General features: G+C 36.3%; 1 protein-coding gene across 39 annotated transcripts in view; it reads right to left on the reverse strand.

The window, feature by feature from the left end:
• PTPRD (protein tyrosine phosphatase receptor type D) overlaps positions 1-13,886 on the reverse strand; it is a 1,218,182-nt gene that overhangs the window by 100,085 nt on the left and 1,104,211 nt on the right. For 18 of the 39 annotated variants that reach the window (XM_068927738.1, XM_068927755.1, XM_068927750.1 and 15 more), the window contains 4 exons: positions 11,727-12,314; positions 11,199-11,299; positions 10,032-10,291; positions 3,933-4,023 (listed from right to left, as the gene is read on the reverse strand). In XM_068927738.1, coding sequence (XP_068783839.1) covers positions 3,933-4,023; positions 10,032-10,291; positions 11,199-11,299; positions 11,727-12,314 — 1,040 coding nt within the window. The remainder of the gene's footprint in view (positions 1-3,932; positions 4,024-10,031; positions 10,292-11,198; positions 11,300-11,726; positions 12,315-13,886) is intronic. The other 21 variants (XM_068927756.1, XM_068927777.1, XM_068927752.1 and 18 more) reach the window with 3 other exon arrangements.

Below are 13,886 nucleotides of genomic sequence, written 5' to 3' on the forward strand. Positions count from 1 at the left end.
TTCTAGTATATATTTTCATTTTAACAAATATGCTTAGTCAGGGAAGCTTCAGATACTTTTCCAGTGTTGTACTCCAGCTTGGCCAGCACATCTTCTTGCCTTCCTCATGTGGGATCTTGTATTTTCCAATGATGCTGCTAACAACTCCCAAGCACTTAAGACAATCCACTATTCGCTATGCTACTGACACAAAAGCTTTTAACACTGATCACTTTAACACCCTGTCTCATTACAGTGCCTATCTTGGACTTGGCCTACAGGTAGACGTTGAACCAAGCTGCACATGCTTGGACCCAAAATTGCTGGGTGGTGGAAGGTGCTTGGAAGCTGCCCCGTCACAGATCATGCAGTCGACTGCTTTCCAGCTCTAACACCATTCCCCAGTCTGTCACAGAGGTTTTATACTCATTTAACTCTTATCGCATGCACCAGTACAGAAGCTGGTAGGCTGGAATAGATCCCCTGAGCAAAAAACAACTTTCTAAAATTTGAGACTCAAAATTATTATTCATCGTTCATCGTTAAAGGCTTCTATTACAATCAGCAGTCCATATTTCTCCTTCACTCCTTTTAAATATTTTAATGAGCAGCTAGAGTAAATTCACATGATATAAAAATGAGGACAATAGAGAATTCTATATCAAGATTTTTCTTTTCAGTTGCTTTAAGGAAGCTGCCTGCATATCTGTTAGTAGCTTTGTTTGTCACTAGTAGAATTATTGATGATGCAACATGAAGGCTAATCAAAGTCTAATTAAGGTTGCCACTGCCCTTCTCTGCTAAGGGAAGGACTCTTTAGGGACTTTGTATTTACAAGGAGTCATCTGCTGGAAGCATGGTGGAGCAGCAGACAGTCAGCGTACAGTTTGAATTAGTAATAAAAATGTATATATTAACCGATGGAAATGCTGAAGTCCTCTACTACAGAGGGGGAAGTGTTTAGAAGGTGTCCTTTTGGCTGTTGATGCTAGAAGTCAACTAGCCTGAGTCAAACAAACTGTGTACAACGTGAAATTTTCCAAAGGTGGTTGCTGGTCACCTAGGGCCAGCTAAACTTAGGGCTTTTTTTCTGTGTATAGATGAAAATTTGGTCTGTGATATTGATTGCACATGACTGAATAGACCTCAAGTGAACCTCTGCCTTCATTCATATTTCACATATAGATGAGGTTGTTGCCAGACACCATTACCGTCACATATATCCCCAGTAGTACTTTATACCAGGACTTTACCTAAATTTTTAAATTTTAAGACTTAACACTCAGGCCTTTACTTAGGTTCTATTGTTTATAAAGAAATCCTCCTTATAATACTTACTGCAAATCATAATATTTTATTTTTCAGCTATTTGTATAACAGATTTGTTTGAAGACACTAGACCTCATAACGAAAATTTCATATTGAAATTTTGATTTAACAAAAAAGGATTGTACCTCTAATATCAAGTTCATTATCTGCTCTTTTAAAATTCTGCATCTCTCTCAAGTTCTTTCAGCATTTAAGATTCAAGGAACCAGGAAGACTCAGTAGTCACAATAAGGCCAAACAGTCCTTTTGACTGGTCATTTACAGACTTATCACTCTAGAGTTGTGTTTTCAGCAAAGATTCTTCTTCAGGCTATCTAAGCAAAGCATTTAGGATAGACTACTCCCTTGGAAAATCTATTGCCCAACCACATGTGATACTAGCTCGATATCTGAGGCTGTACTAAAAGAAGATATGCACAAATGTATTTAGTTCACCATCAGAAACTATTTGTTTAGACAGTAGTGTGGTTAGTGTTTGTAGAATTTGTTCTCAGTTCAACTGCTTTCACATGTTTGACAGGAACAGTTCACTAATAACAGTATACAGTTCTTCTTTTCTAAGCCAGGAAGAAGAACAAAGTCTTCTAAGTACCAAAAACTGAATGACTGAGCATGAAGTACAGTCACTGCCTGCTTCTGATTTTTTCCCCCTCCTCAGTAGTTACTACATGTACTGGTGGCAATTGTAAAAGATATATCAAGGGCTTTAGTTCTTTATCAGAAATAATTTTCATTTTCCAGTCAATGCATATCTTATTTCTTCCACCATTAATTCTACAATGTGGTCTCAATTATATCAGCAAAAGTGGGAAACAACCCATCCTGACCCAAATATTTCTGAATTAATAAATGTTCTTTATTAAACTATTATACAGATTAATGCACCACAACATGCAGGATGATTAAAATGACCCTTTGTTATGGGAATCAGCAGCACAGACCCGTAAAATTTAATTGCAAAAAAGTTCAATGTCATCTGGCACCTATCCCTTAATCTGTTAATGCTGCTGAATTTGCCTGTAGTTTCTGGAGGTTAAAAGTGGGTGGTAATAGTAAATCAGTTTTCCATTACTGTATGAATCTTGTCAGGAGAATGTTGATGTTGTCTAGGACTACGGCCATGTGCTGGTGCGTGGCATTTACAATCCAACTCTTTTAAAGTGAGGAAGTTAATGGATCACAGCAAGCAGTAACTGCATTTGAGTCAGCGTGATGACCACAGAACAAAAACTGGTCAAGAGCAAATACAGGCTTCAATCAATTAGGCAGCAGTAGCAAAACCATGCTCTCCTTTGAGCAGCTCTATGTTTACATCTAATTGAAAATTCTCTTTGGGCTGTAGTTTTTCTTTTTTGCCTTCTCTGATCAGTAAGGAAGCTGCAGACTGACACATGCATTAAAGCAGGGTTACTGAAGCAGTTTCGTTTATATTTTGAAAGCTCTCTGTAGCAGTCTTGGTATGGGGAAGATCATCATTTTCCTCACATTTTGGTGCTAACATTGAATATAATATCCATTTGGTAAATGGAAGAAGGGAAAAAAACGAGGTGGTTGCTTGCATGATGATTATCACTTCCCAGTGATTCTTTTATGGGAAGCTGTGCATTTCTACAAGAGATTCCTGAACCGACCAAAGATCCTGGAAAACCTGACATAATTCAATACAAAGATTATTAAATCAGGAGTAAAGAAATTGTCTTTGATCTCTGGTCCTTGATTTGCCATGAATTACAGAAACATATGCATCTGAATGGGATCTAAAAATCCTAGTCTAATAATAACAATAATAATTTATTATTATTATTTATAATAATATATAAGACCTGTTCTTTTACAGGGCTTTCATATCAGACTCTTAAAGAGCTACAAAGATAAATCTTAATATTATCCTAGATTTACAGGTTCAAAGAAGAAAGACAAATTAGACTGAGTTTTACTGTCTTTTTGTAAAACACAAGACAGGAGTGAATGCTGACATTAGACTTCCTGGAATTCTTATCAGATTTATAACATAATTACTGGGGTTTGCCCCTGAAATAGAGACACTTCGGTCTTTGGGAAACATTATTTATAGTGTCAAATGATGATGCAAGGTTGCTCTTTCCTAGTTCGTTCATTTTTGAATACAAACAGTCAGTGGAGAATAATGTAAAAGTTTTCTCATCAGCAGCGTTGTAGTATGTTAGACTCAGGTAAAGTTACCACAAGGAAGGTCAAATGTTAAACTGCAGAGCAAATTGCAATTTAGCATTTGTTACAGGCTTAGCAAACACCCCACTAATGAACCAGACCTTTATTAGAGTTCATATCATTGGTGATTAAGCTTTTGCTGACAACTCATTTCACCTTCTGCACTTTTGCATTATGCTTTACAATAGGCAAAGAATAAAATATTAATGTCAACAAAGATCAGGCATTTTGTGTGCTTTATTGCAACTTAATGTTTTTAATTTATTCTAATTTAAGTAATTTGAACTTTGTTTCAGTCCCCCACAGGCTAATTCAAATATAAATATAAAATATCCTGCCAGCTAAAAATTTTGATACTGGTAGGTTAATCACATACCACTGATAAGATTGCTTCTTTAATAACGAAGAAGACGACAACCAAAAAGGTACTATACCTCGTCTAGTTCCATTTCATCTGGGCTCTCCCATGGTTTGATAAACTTTCCGCGAGACCTCTTCAAAGGCACAATAACAATGTAATAACCTCTGTAATGGAAATAGGAGGACAAGAGTGAAGTTAAAAGACAGGGAACAGTAAAATTGATGGAATATGTGTCTGTTTAGATGAACTTTTTTAACAGATAGAACACAGGATATGCTGAAGGAAAACTTTTGCATAGTATGTCATTGCAGTCTTTGAAATATAATCGCAAAGTTTCTCATTCTTTTGAAAATAAATAAATACATCCCAATGTAAAATGTTTGACAAACAAATGGCACTAAGTGCCTTTTTTTTCATGTAAACATACAAATATGTATAGGAAACTTTAATTACAATGTTCTAAAATGCCTGCAGGGTTGACTGCACTGTATTATATCATTTGAAGTACAAAAGCCGTGGAGGACTTGTGCCTTGCCACCCTCTAACTGGAAAAACACCCCAAAAAACCTGAAACATTACAATATTTTTAAAGCTCAATTATCATCCCATCTTCTCCCATTTTCATGTATAATCAGAATGGTAGGTTAACATAAGGTGTCTTCTTTACAAATAGATAATAAAGAAGACATATTGTACTGTCCACCTATATATCCTCTGCTTCTCAGGATAAATCCTCACCAGCCAAACCAGTTCTTTATCTACCTAAGTATTCTGCTCACAGTAATAGGTAAGAGGGCTTGCTGTATGTACAGTTAGGACCTGCAAATTACATATATTCTCAGTTTTCCTCCCATACAGTTTTCTGAAAATATCTTCCTACTCCCTCCCATGGAGATTAGCAAATTATACTTCTCAGTAAAATAGAAATATGACTCCTTACGGCTTAAGATATCAGTATTTTTCCTCATTTCCTTCACAGACCCTGGATATATGTCACGCAGAACCATAATTTCACATTACTGTAAGGAGAGAAGTAGCAGAATGACGACAGCAGGGCATCCAGTATTGCATTATATATATCTTCTTGATAAACACATTTGTCAAAAAGTCAAGCACCCTCCATCTCAGAGGAGAGGGAAAGAAACTGCCCTCCTCTGTTGCTAGCAAGAACAGAGTTCATTGTGAAGGTGCCTCTGGTTCTCCACCACAGAAAATAATTCTAGTGTCTCATCGACTATTTTCACGTCTTCTAGCCCGCCAATTTATACAGCCTGTTCCATCTTTTGCAGTGCAGAGCAACCAACCAAGAAATGTAGCTGAAAAAGCTCGAAGTAATTGATGAAAAAGAGTCTACCAAAAAGTCTACAGAAAAGGATTTGTCCTACAACTGATCAAAAATTAGATTCATCTAAATCAACCCTATAAAACTATTATTTTCTTCATACCGCCATATGGCATTGGTCCATTTTAACGGCCTCTTCTTAATTAAAGCTCCTTCCTATAAAGGAAATGTAACAAAATCTTTGGATTTTCAACTGCTGTACCTAATCCATAAATGGGTTAACTCTTGCTTTATGAAATTCAGGAAATTTCTTTTTGGAAATGCTAAGCAAGCTCCAACAAGAGACGCTGGCAACAAGATATGTACCTACTCAAGAATTCTAAATGTCAGAGATTTCTAACTACTATATTCCCAATTTTTAAACAAAATTTGTAGTATGTTTTCACTATAGTAACAATGTGATAAATCATATCATATGCAGATGTTCTTATTCAAAACTAGTAAGGCTGGTTGCATGCAGATTTTAAAACCAAGCACATATTTCAGAACGTCCTTGGGTTTTTATCTTTTTCTCAAATGTTACATGATTTTTGATGGTTTTATTAATTACAAAAATCAAGAATAGTAAAGTATCCATAATAAAATACTTTCTCAGCTTTATAACAACCAGCTAGTCTTTCAGATACATGATATTTTTCCCCAAATGAGGATTAAAATTAAATTTGAAACATAATTTTTCTTTTTAAATAAAAGAGATGTGATAGGACTGTCAGCCAGTCACAGCTGCAAGCATCCGCCTAAACTTCCTTCTCTAGTGAGCTTCCCAAGAACAAAAAGATGATTAAATTAAAACTAAATACAAATATTTTTAATTAGACTATGAATTAGAACACTAACTTTTCTTTAATAGTAGAGAAAAACCCAAGAATGAGGAGGTAAGATGAACTAGAAACAACTTATAAGCAATTCTCCTCTGTTGATAGTTTTTTTCTCAGGAGGTTCCTTGCTTTTGACTTGATGACTTTCTGAGTGGGAGCAAACCACGACTAGGCCCTTTACATTCCAAGGAAGCTCCTTGACACCCTCACACCCAGCCTGTCTTCTCCCGGGGGGGGGGGGACGGGGGGGGACGAGGGGGACAAGGATTGGTTCTCCTCTTCAACTCCTCTCCCTATAGCCCCTCCCAGAAAGCATAACTTATCAAATAGAACAGAAATCAATTACAAATTTCTCAGAAGTGCTAAGATGACAAGCTAAAGACTTCAGAAGCTTAGGAGTGGATTTACTGGACTTTGTGGCTGAAATAATATTCTAACAAACATAATCAACCCCTGAAGAAAAGTCAGTTGATGACATTTTGGAGTATTTTCAACTTAAGAGTCTAGTTCTAGTCAGTAAATGGGTGCTGTTCTTTGGTCTGTCCTAGCATGTCCCAGCTGCACACAACTATTTCACACTAACCTTGGTGGGGAGGGAAGCTACAAAAAGGTGGGTATTCGGAAGTAATATGTCTGTCCTATGTCTAATTAGCATTCTATGCAAATTAGAATACATTTTAGTAATTTACACCAACTCTAATCTGATTCTTGAAATCTCTACTTGTGCATAAGTCTTAATACCCCAATACTGTAACTGGAGAAACCAGCAGAGAAAAGCTAAGGGCTAAACCTGTACTATTTAGTTGCCTAAAAATTTAGGAGCTAAATACTTGTCCTGATTTTCATAGATGCTGCCTGTCCTTTACCTACAGTGACTTGATTTCTCTTGATTTTTAAATGTTGCCGAAATCAGAGGAGGGAAAATGTAGCCCAAAAGGTCAGCTTTACTATAAATGCTATAAAAGAAAGTACAATTTGGGAGACTTGTATATACAGGTATACCTATCCCTTAAAGTATTTCCAAGGGAAAAGCTGTTAAGTTCCTTATCCCTCTTCATTTCCTATATGTGTTTAAACTGGCTACATGTTAGTCACATGACAGAAAAAAAAAAATCCACTTCTAAAAATCAATGCATGCAAGTAGTCACACAGATTAATCTTTCTTCCACTGCATTAATCTTTTTTCTACTATGTGAAGTGGACTAGCTTCAAATATCAAACTGAGGCTTTTACTCTAATCTAATATTAATGAACAATTTTAACTGAAATATTAAAATTTGTTGTATTCTTGTATCCTTTTTTTGTTGTTGTTTCAAAGACATTGGGGGAATAACCATTTTTCCCCAAAAGATAATCAGTTATTATTTTAATTTGCTTAAACATAACCTTTATGTAGCAAATCTCCTTCTTTACCTGGACATACCATGTTATGTTAGATATAATGTTAACATGACATTAACAGACATACGTATTAATACGAATAACAAATCTTAGTGAATGCTCATTTTTTTCCAATATTAAATAACTACAGCTTACATACCATTTTTTCAGATTCCCAAAAACTAAGACAATTAAGAACTGGCTCTTATGCGTCTCTCATACGTCTAAGATAAATCTGCTAGGTGAACTGCACTGCATTATCTTATTTATCTTCTTTTTTCCCACTATTTAAAGTCAATAGAGTTTTCATAAACTTTTATCAGTCAAGGTATATTTGGCATGCAAATATCTCTTTTGTACTTTCTTCATGCATGCCTTCCACTCCTAAATCTGGTCATCCATTAAGACTGTTGCATACACTTTCAGTACATGCAGAATAGTGTTAAAGCTGAAAGTGCTAGTTCACCAAAAGAAAGGTGGAAAATGAAACTTATATATACACAGTGCTACAAATTGGGAAGGATAGCAATGTTCTGTCATTTCTAGCTCTAGAAAATGCAGCATCCCTTAAAAAATTCATTTCATTATGTGTCTGCTTATCTCATTTTGAGGTTGCGGGGGCAGATAGCGGGTGGGAGGAAAGGAGGGTCTCCTTTGATATTGCCTGGATTACTGAATATTACAAGCACCAAAGTCTGGCATAAAATTCTGTTTTTACCTAAGGCTTTAAATATATATGAGAGATTCAGAGAAAGATGCATTGTCTTCTACCCATAAAAACTGCTTTGAATTAGATCAAAATATTTAAGGAACATGCAGAAATTGCTCAGCTGAAGTGAAACCAGGAACACATATCCATTTTACTTAGCATATGAAGGGTTCTGCTGCAATTTCAACTCTGTATCATCATCAAACACTCAAGTAATGAAAATTACTTCCACCATCTTTAATAAATTATGAAGGCTTTTATAACATCATCCTAAATCCCATCAGTATTTACTTATAATTCACTAGAGCGAGCCATTAACTGTTTCACCTTCTGTGTGATTAATATTATTGAAATATTCTCAGCGTATAGGACTTAGTAGTAAGACAGAGACAACCATAAGCATATAATGCAGCAATATGTGAATAGCAACTGTAAAAATGTCAACCTAATGATTGTACAAAATTTTTCTTCACTTACAAAGATTATAGTTGCTATAATCTCACTGATTTTAGCAAGCATTAGGTGTCTGAAGGAGCAAGTCCTTTCTGCTCAGTATGTAGTTGTGTTGGTGTGCAGATTTCCAAGCGCCCAGCCAACCATTTATTTTTTCTGTCTCATGCTAGACCACATCATCATAGGAAATACGTGTAAAAGGAGGAGCTACATAGTTGCAAAAGCAGCAGTTGGACTCCTAAGTTTAATATGTTTTTGCTGCTGTCACTTACTGCCTTTCAGTTTTTTACACTACATAAAAGGAAAGGTACTGTCTTTTTCCATTGCCATTTTTTGCTATTGTTTGACCATCTATCCTGAGCTTTTTTCTCTCTGTAACAGTCCTGCCTCATAAATCTTTTTTGACTCATTCCATCTTCAGTCTTCCTTAGCTGCATTTGTTACTGACTGCTTCTTACTCAATCTAATGATAATGGCTACATTTTTCACTTTTTCATCCTTTTAATGTCTCAAAGTCATTTCTTTCTTGACCTCACCTGCCTCAAAAACCTCAGTCCATAATGAAAAAGGGGAGCAGCTTTCTACAAAGCCATCAGTAAAAATACACCAGGGAGAAGGCAAGTTGAATCCCCAACAATATTTAATGACTTGCTCATTTTCCTCCCCATTTCCTTTACGTTACACATGGGAATCTTACAAACCAGCAAGAATCTCTATAGGCAGAGCAATAACACTTATTGATTGTACCATGCTTCATGTTTTCTTGGTAAGTCCTTATTGTCTATCCTTTCTAATCCCTGCTGGCCCTGTGCTGTCAGCTCCTTAGTCCTGTTTCTGCTGCTTAAGTCTCCACAACATCTTTCAACCAAAAATATAAGTGCCCTCTAGTAAATGCTCACATTGTTTTCAGTAAATTTTCTTACTTGGGCTAGCAGACAGCACCTTAGATTTTGCTTTCTATTAAAAAAAATAATATTTTTTTCAAAACAAATTCATTTGAAATAACTTTAGTGAAATAATGATTATCTAAAACTCCACAGAATTCTGGAGAGACCAGCACCAAGTACTTCAAGGTGCTGCAGCTGGACCTTAGATGGCTGTTTCTTCTTGAGAGAGCACAATGTTCAAAACTGGTTTCCTTAATCTCTCTGTACTCTTTGAAATTAGTGATAAAACGTTAAGACTGCTCTGAGAAGACATTACAGTATACAGAAGGACCTTCTTTCTCCACGTATGTCCATCCACGGTTTACTCAAGTCTTACATACATAAGGAAGTGATAATTTTATATTCATTATCAGTTCAAATACTACTGCAGCGTGTATAGAGCTCTCTATAACATCATGAAGTAGAAAGCCCTGGTCCACGACTGGAACTCCTGTATAATTAGGAAGATAACAACAACAGCGTTCATCTCTCTGGAGATGAAAACAGTGAAGTGTCATTCTCCAGCTCCAGAACTCTAACTCACTTTATATTCTCATTTGCAGGTACTTCTGGAAGTTCCACAGTTATCATGCCGTCTAAGTTGGTCTTTCCAATGAAGACTGGCTTGGTGCGCAGCACATCTGGTGCGGTCTTTGCTGTTACTCTGTGCTGAAGACCTCCAGCACTGTTCCCTCTGTTTGTCAGCACAAATGAATACGATGTCTCTGGCTTCAAGTTAGTGATCAGCTTTTGAGTAGCACGTCCGTCAACCTCCACCACCATTTTCCCATCATCATAAAGGATCTAATTTAATACATAAATCCAAGGTGTCTTTAGTCACTGAGGGAAGGCAGTTGACAGTGTCACACTGAATTTAGGAATGAACCTAGCTATGAATTTAAAATGAAGGACATCAGGTATTTTAGGTTGTAAAATAGCACCGGATTCACTACTGCAACAATTTTTCTAGTTGCTTTCAAGGGAAAAAAGAATGAAACATTCATTTAAAGTAGAGTAAACACTGCTAAAGTTCAGTCCAACTTACTCAAATTCAGTGTCTTTGGCTGAACCTACCATTTATATCAAGGCCTTTTGGGGGGGGGTTACACTTACTTGTCCTTAGAGGTAACTTGAATTTTTCATTCACACTGCATAGTCAGAAAGGTTTCTGCAGCATTTCATTCATAAAATACTGCTATTTGCTAGTTTTTGCCTGATATGATAAAAGTGATGGGGAAAGATGCAGAAGAACAATAGGCGAGACTGCAAATTACACTACGTCTCTTTATCTGGCTAGTATAGTTAGTGGCATAAAAGAGTTATAAACCAAAAGTACGTCTTCGCAAATGTGAGGAGATAAAAAGAAAATGGTACTCAGTTACAGCCACTACAGAGATGAGGAGAAAAAAAAAGAAAAATATTCTTTCTTTCACTATGTAGTCTGAAATATAGCAGCAATGAGCTGCAAGTGAGCAAAAAGTTCACATCAGGCATGATAACTAATATCAGGCAGTTTAAAATACTGCCACAAAGGTGGAAAGTTTGGTTTTTTTGCCAATGGACAGAATTTAAGTGCTTGGATCAATAATATGGATTAGTTTCCATTTTTAAATACAGCACAAGCGAAAAAAAAAAATCCACATATTCAGTAAGCTACTTAACCAGATGAATTCTAGTTCTACATTTGTCTTAAAAATGGAAAGCAACTTACTTTGAAAGGCAAGGCTGAATTGTAATTTTCTGGAATTTCCCAAGACAGCAAAACCGAAGTCTTCATTACTGCTTTAACATGAAAATTTTTTGCAAACACTGCTGGAAAAAAAGAAACAATGTATATAAACAGCATCTTTGAGCTTACAACTTGACATATTTCCACTGCTACCTGCGATTATTAGCTTTCCATTTAGGCCAAAAAGCCAACATGATTTCAATTCTCCCACCTGTTTTTTCATATTATTTAAATATCACATTCTAACAAACCTCTCATCTAGTGCCAACTCATATGTACATTTTCCTTACCTGAAAAAATTGTGAAGGTGTTAGCCAGAACTTGCTTGGCAAGGAACAACTGAATTCTAAGGCATCCAAAACATATTAAGATTTACATACTTTACCTTTTGTGTTTGTTGAACCTATTTTTATGAATGGGCCGGTCAGTATTATTTACAGCTTCAAAAACACTGATATCCAAAGACCGACATTCCTTTAAAGGTCAACGCCATAAGCAGACAAATCCTACCTTGATCCACGGGTAGTGTCCTGAACTGGACACTTGGACTATATGGACCAGGCCCTTTGCTTGTATGGGCACGTACTTTTACATCATATGTGGTATCTGGTTTTAAGCCAGAAAGTGTCATAGTGGTATCAGCAGGAACAACGGGGAGTTCAACTGGCTGGTAAGCGACATTGATATCTCTGTACAGGATGGTATACTTCGTGATAATGCCATTTCTCTCTGCCAAGACTGGCATCTGCCAAGTTAATTGAACTGACGTAGAAGTGGAGCTTTCCGAGTGGAGGTTTTGGGGAAATCCGCTGGGTACCTCTTCAGGAACAGAAATCTCTTTAACCATCTCCTCCCCAAAACCCACTTTATTTCTAGCGGATAGCCTGAAGACGTAAGAAGCTCCCTTGTGAATGTCTGTGGCTGTGAAGTGATCTTCTTTCTCTGAGAACTCCATGGTTGTAAATGTATCCATATCCTTGCGACCAAACTTCAGGCGGTAACCCTGCAGCGGGCCAAAGGTATCGATGGGAGGGTGCCACTGGATAAGAGCGGTGTTCATCTGTGTGTGGCTAATCACAAGCCGAGGTTTGCCTGGAACTGTAGCACAATGTTATTTAAAAGATGATAAATACAAATTGAACTGCACATACAATTCTTGAACTTTGTTTTAACAGGAATAGGGATGAATTTTCTCTTCCTTCAATTACTATCTTATGGAAGAAATAATGTCTGCCTTCCTGCACTATTGAGTCATACAGCATTCAGGATTTGAATAGCAAAGCCATCTATTGTTTGATGTATTCTTCCCTTTCCATAATTTCTAAATACAGAGAACATTCAGAGGCACAGGACTTATGAACAGAAGTCGAGGAGTAAAATAGACATCTCATGAATGGATCTGTCTCACTTACAATCCTTGCTTGCAAAAAAAGAGTATTGTCATAAGTATTCATTAACTTAATCCAAGGTACATTTCTGCCATCCTGTAAATGGAAAAAATAATAATTATAATAGTAATGGAGAAATTACAAGTTTCTAAATTTGTCTAGTGTAAATCTTGCCATTGAAAGTTAAAATATGGTAGAAGGATAGTCAGGCCAACCTTGTCCTCACCAATCATGGAATTATATACTGTGGAATATTATCATTCCCCTCTAAGTACATGTATCATATCTAGCATCATGGGAAGTTTCAGCTTGGAGCAGCAATACAGCCTTGAATCAAATGTTTTGATTGTCCCTGCTTATCACATATTGGTTGAGTTTACAGAATAGTGGCTAGTGCATGTGACCTGGGTTTCTGCTAGAGGATGCTAAAATGGAGGCTGTCCTGTACCTGCATGCCAGATAAACTGTTACTTGGGACCTGACATTGCTTCTAATTACCTAAAAATTTTAGTTTAATTTTTATATAAATTTTCCAAATACTCTTCATTACGAATGTCCTGATGCGGTCCAAATATCTTCTCAAGAATTTTGTTTGCAATAAGTTTATTTATTTCCTACACCTCCTTTAATGTAAAGAATATTTCTCTGACTAGTTCTGACTTTTCCCAGCTGATGAGTCTTTATGGAACAGAAAAAGAAAAAAAAAAGCTGTGAAGGCCTTTTGCAGGCCGTATTTTTCTCTGTATTATAACTATTACTAAAGCCAATGGAGCATATGAAAGAGAAGAGGCTACAGAAATAGAATAATAACTCCTTCAGGTTTCTAGTGGACAGACTGCTGGAAGGTGTCACTAAATTAAATAATGTGATAAATTGCTTTTATTCTTATGGCAGGCCTCACTGTTCAAACTATTTTTTAACCTTAGTGGTACCTACAAATAAACTAAGAAATTACTACTTGCTCTTGATTAGACCAGGGGAACTAATAGAGCTTGCTTATCCAATTATTGCTTATCCAATTATCCAAAAGTACTCATGTTGTCCAATAGTAAACAACAATGTTCCCTTTTTTTCACATGGAATTTATGTGATTTTATGATGTGCATGAATTGCCTTTTTGTTAATATAGCAATTGTTGATAGGGAAAGAAAATATTTTTCTCTCTTTTTTTTTACTAGATGGCTTTTAGGTAACATTTTCTGTTGGTACCATCATTTGTGAATATTACAGTCTTTCAAGACAAAGGGCAGGATTCTGTGAAGTCCTATACATAGTAGCATCA

Source organism: Struthio camelus, chromosome Z, assembly GCF_040807025.1.
Source record: "Struthio camelus isolate bStrCam1 chromosome Z, bStrCam1.hap1, whole genome shotgun sequence".
Taxonomy (NCBI): domain Eukaryota; kingdom Metazoa; phylum Chordata; class Aves; order Struthioniformes; family Struthionidae; genus Struthio; species Struthio camelus.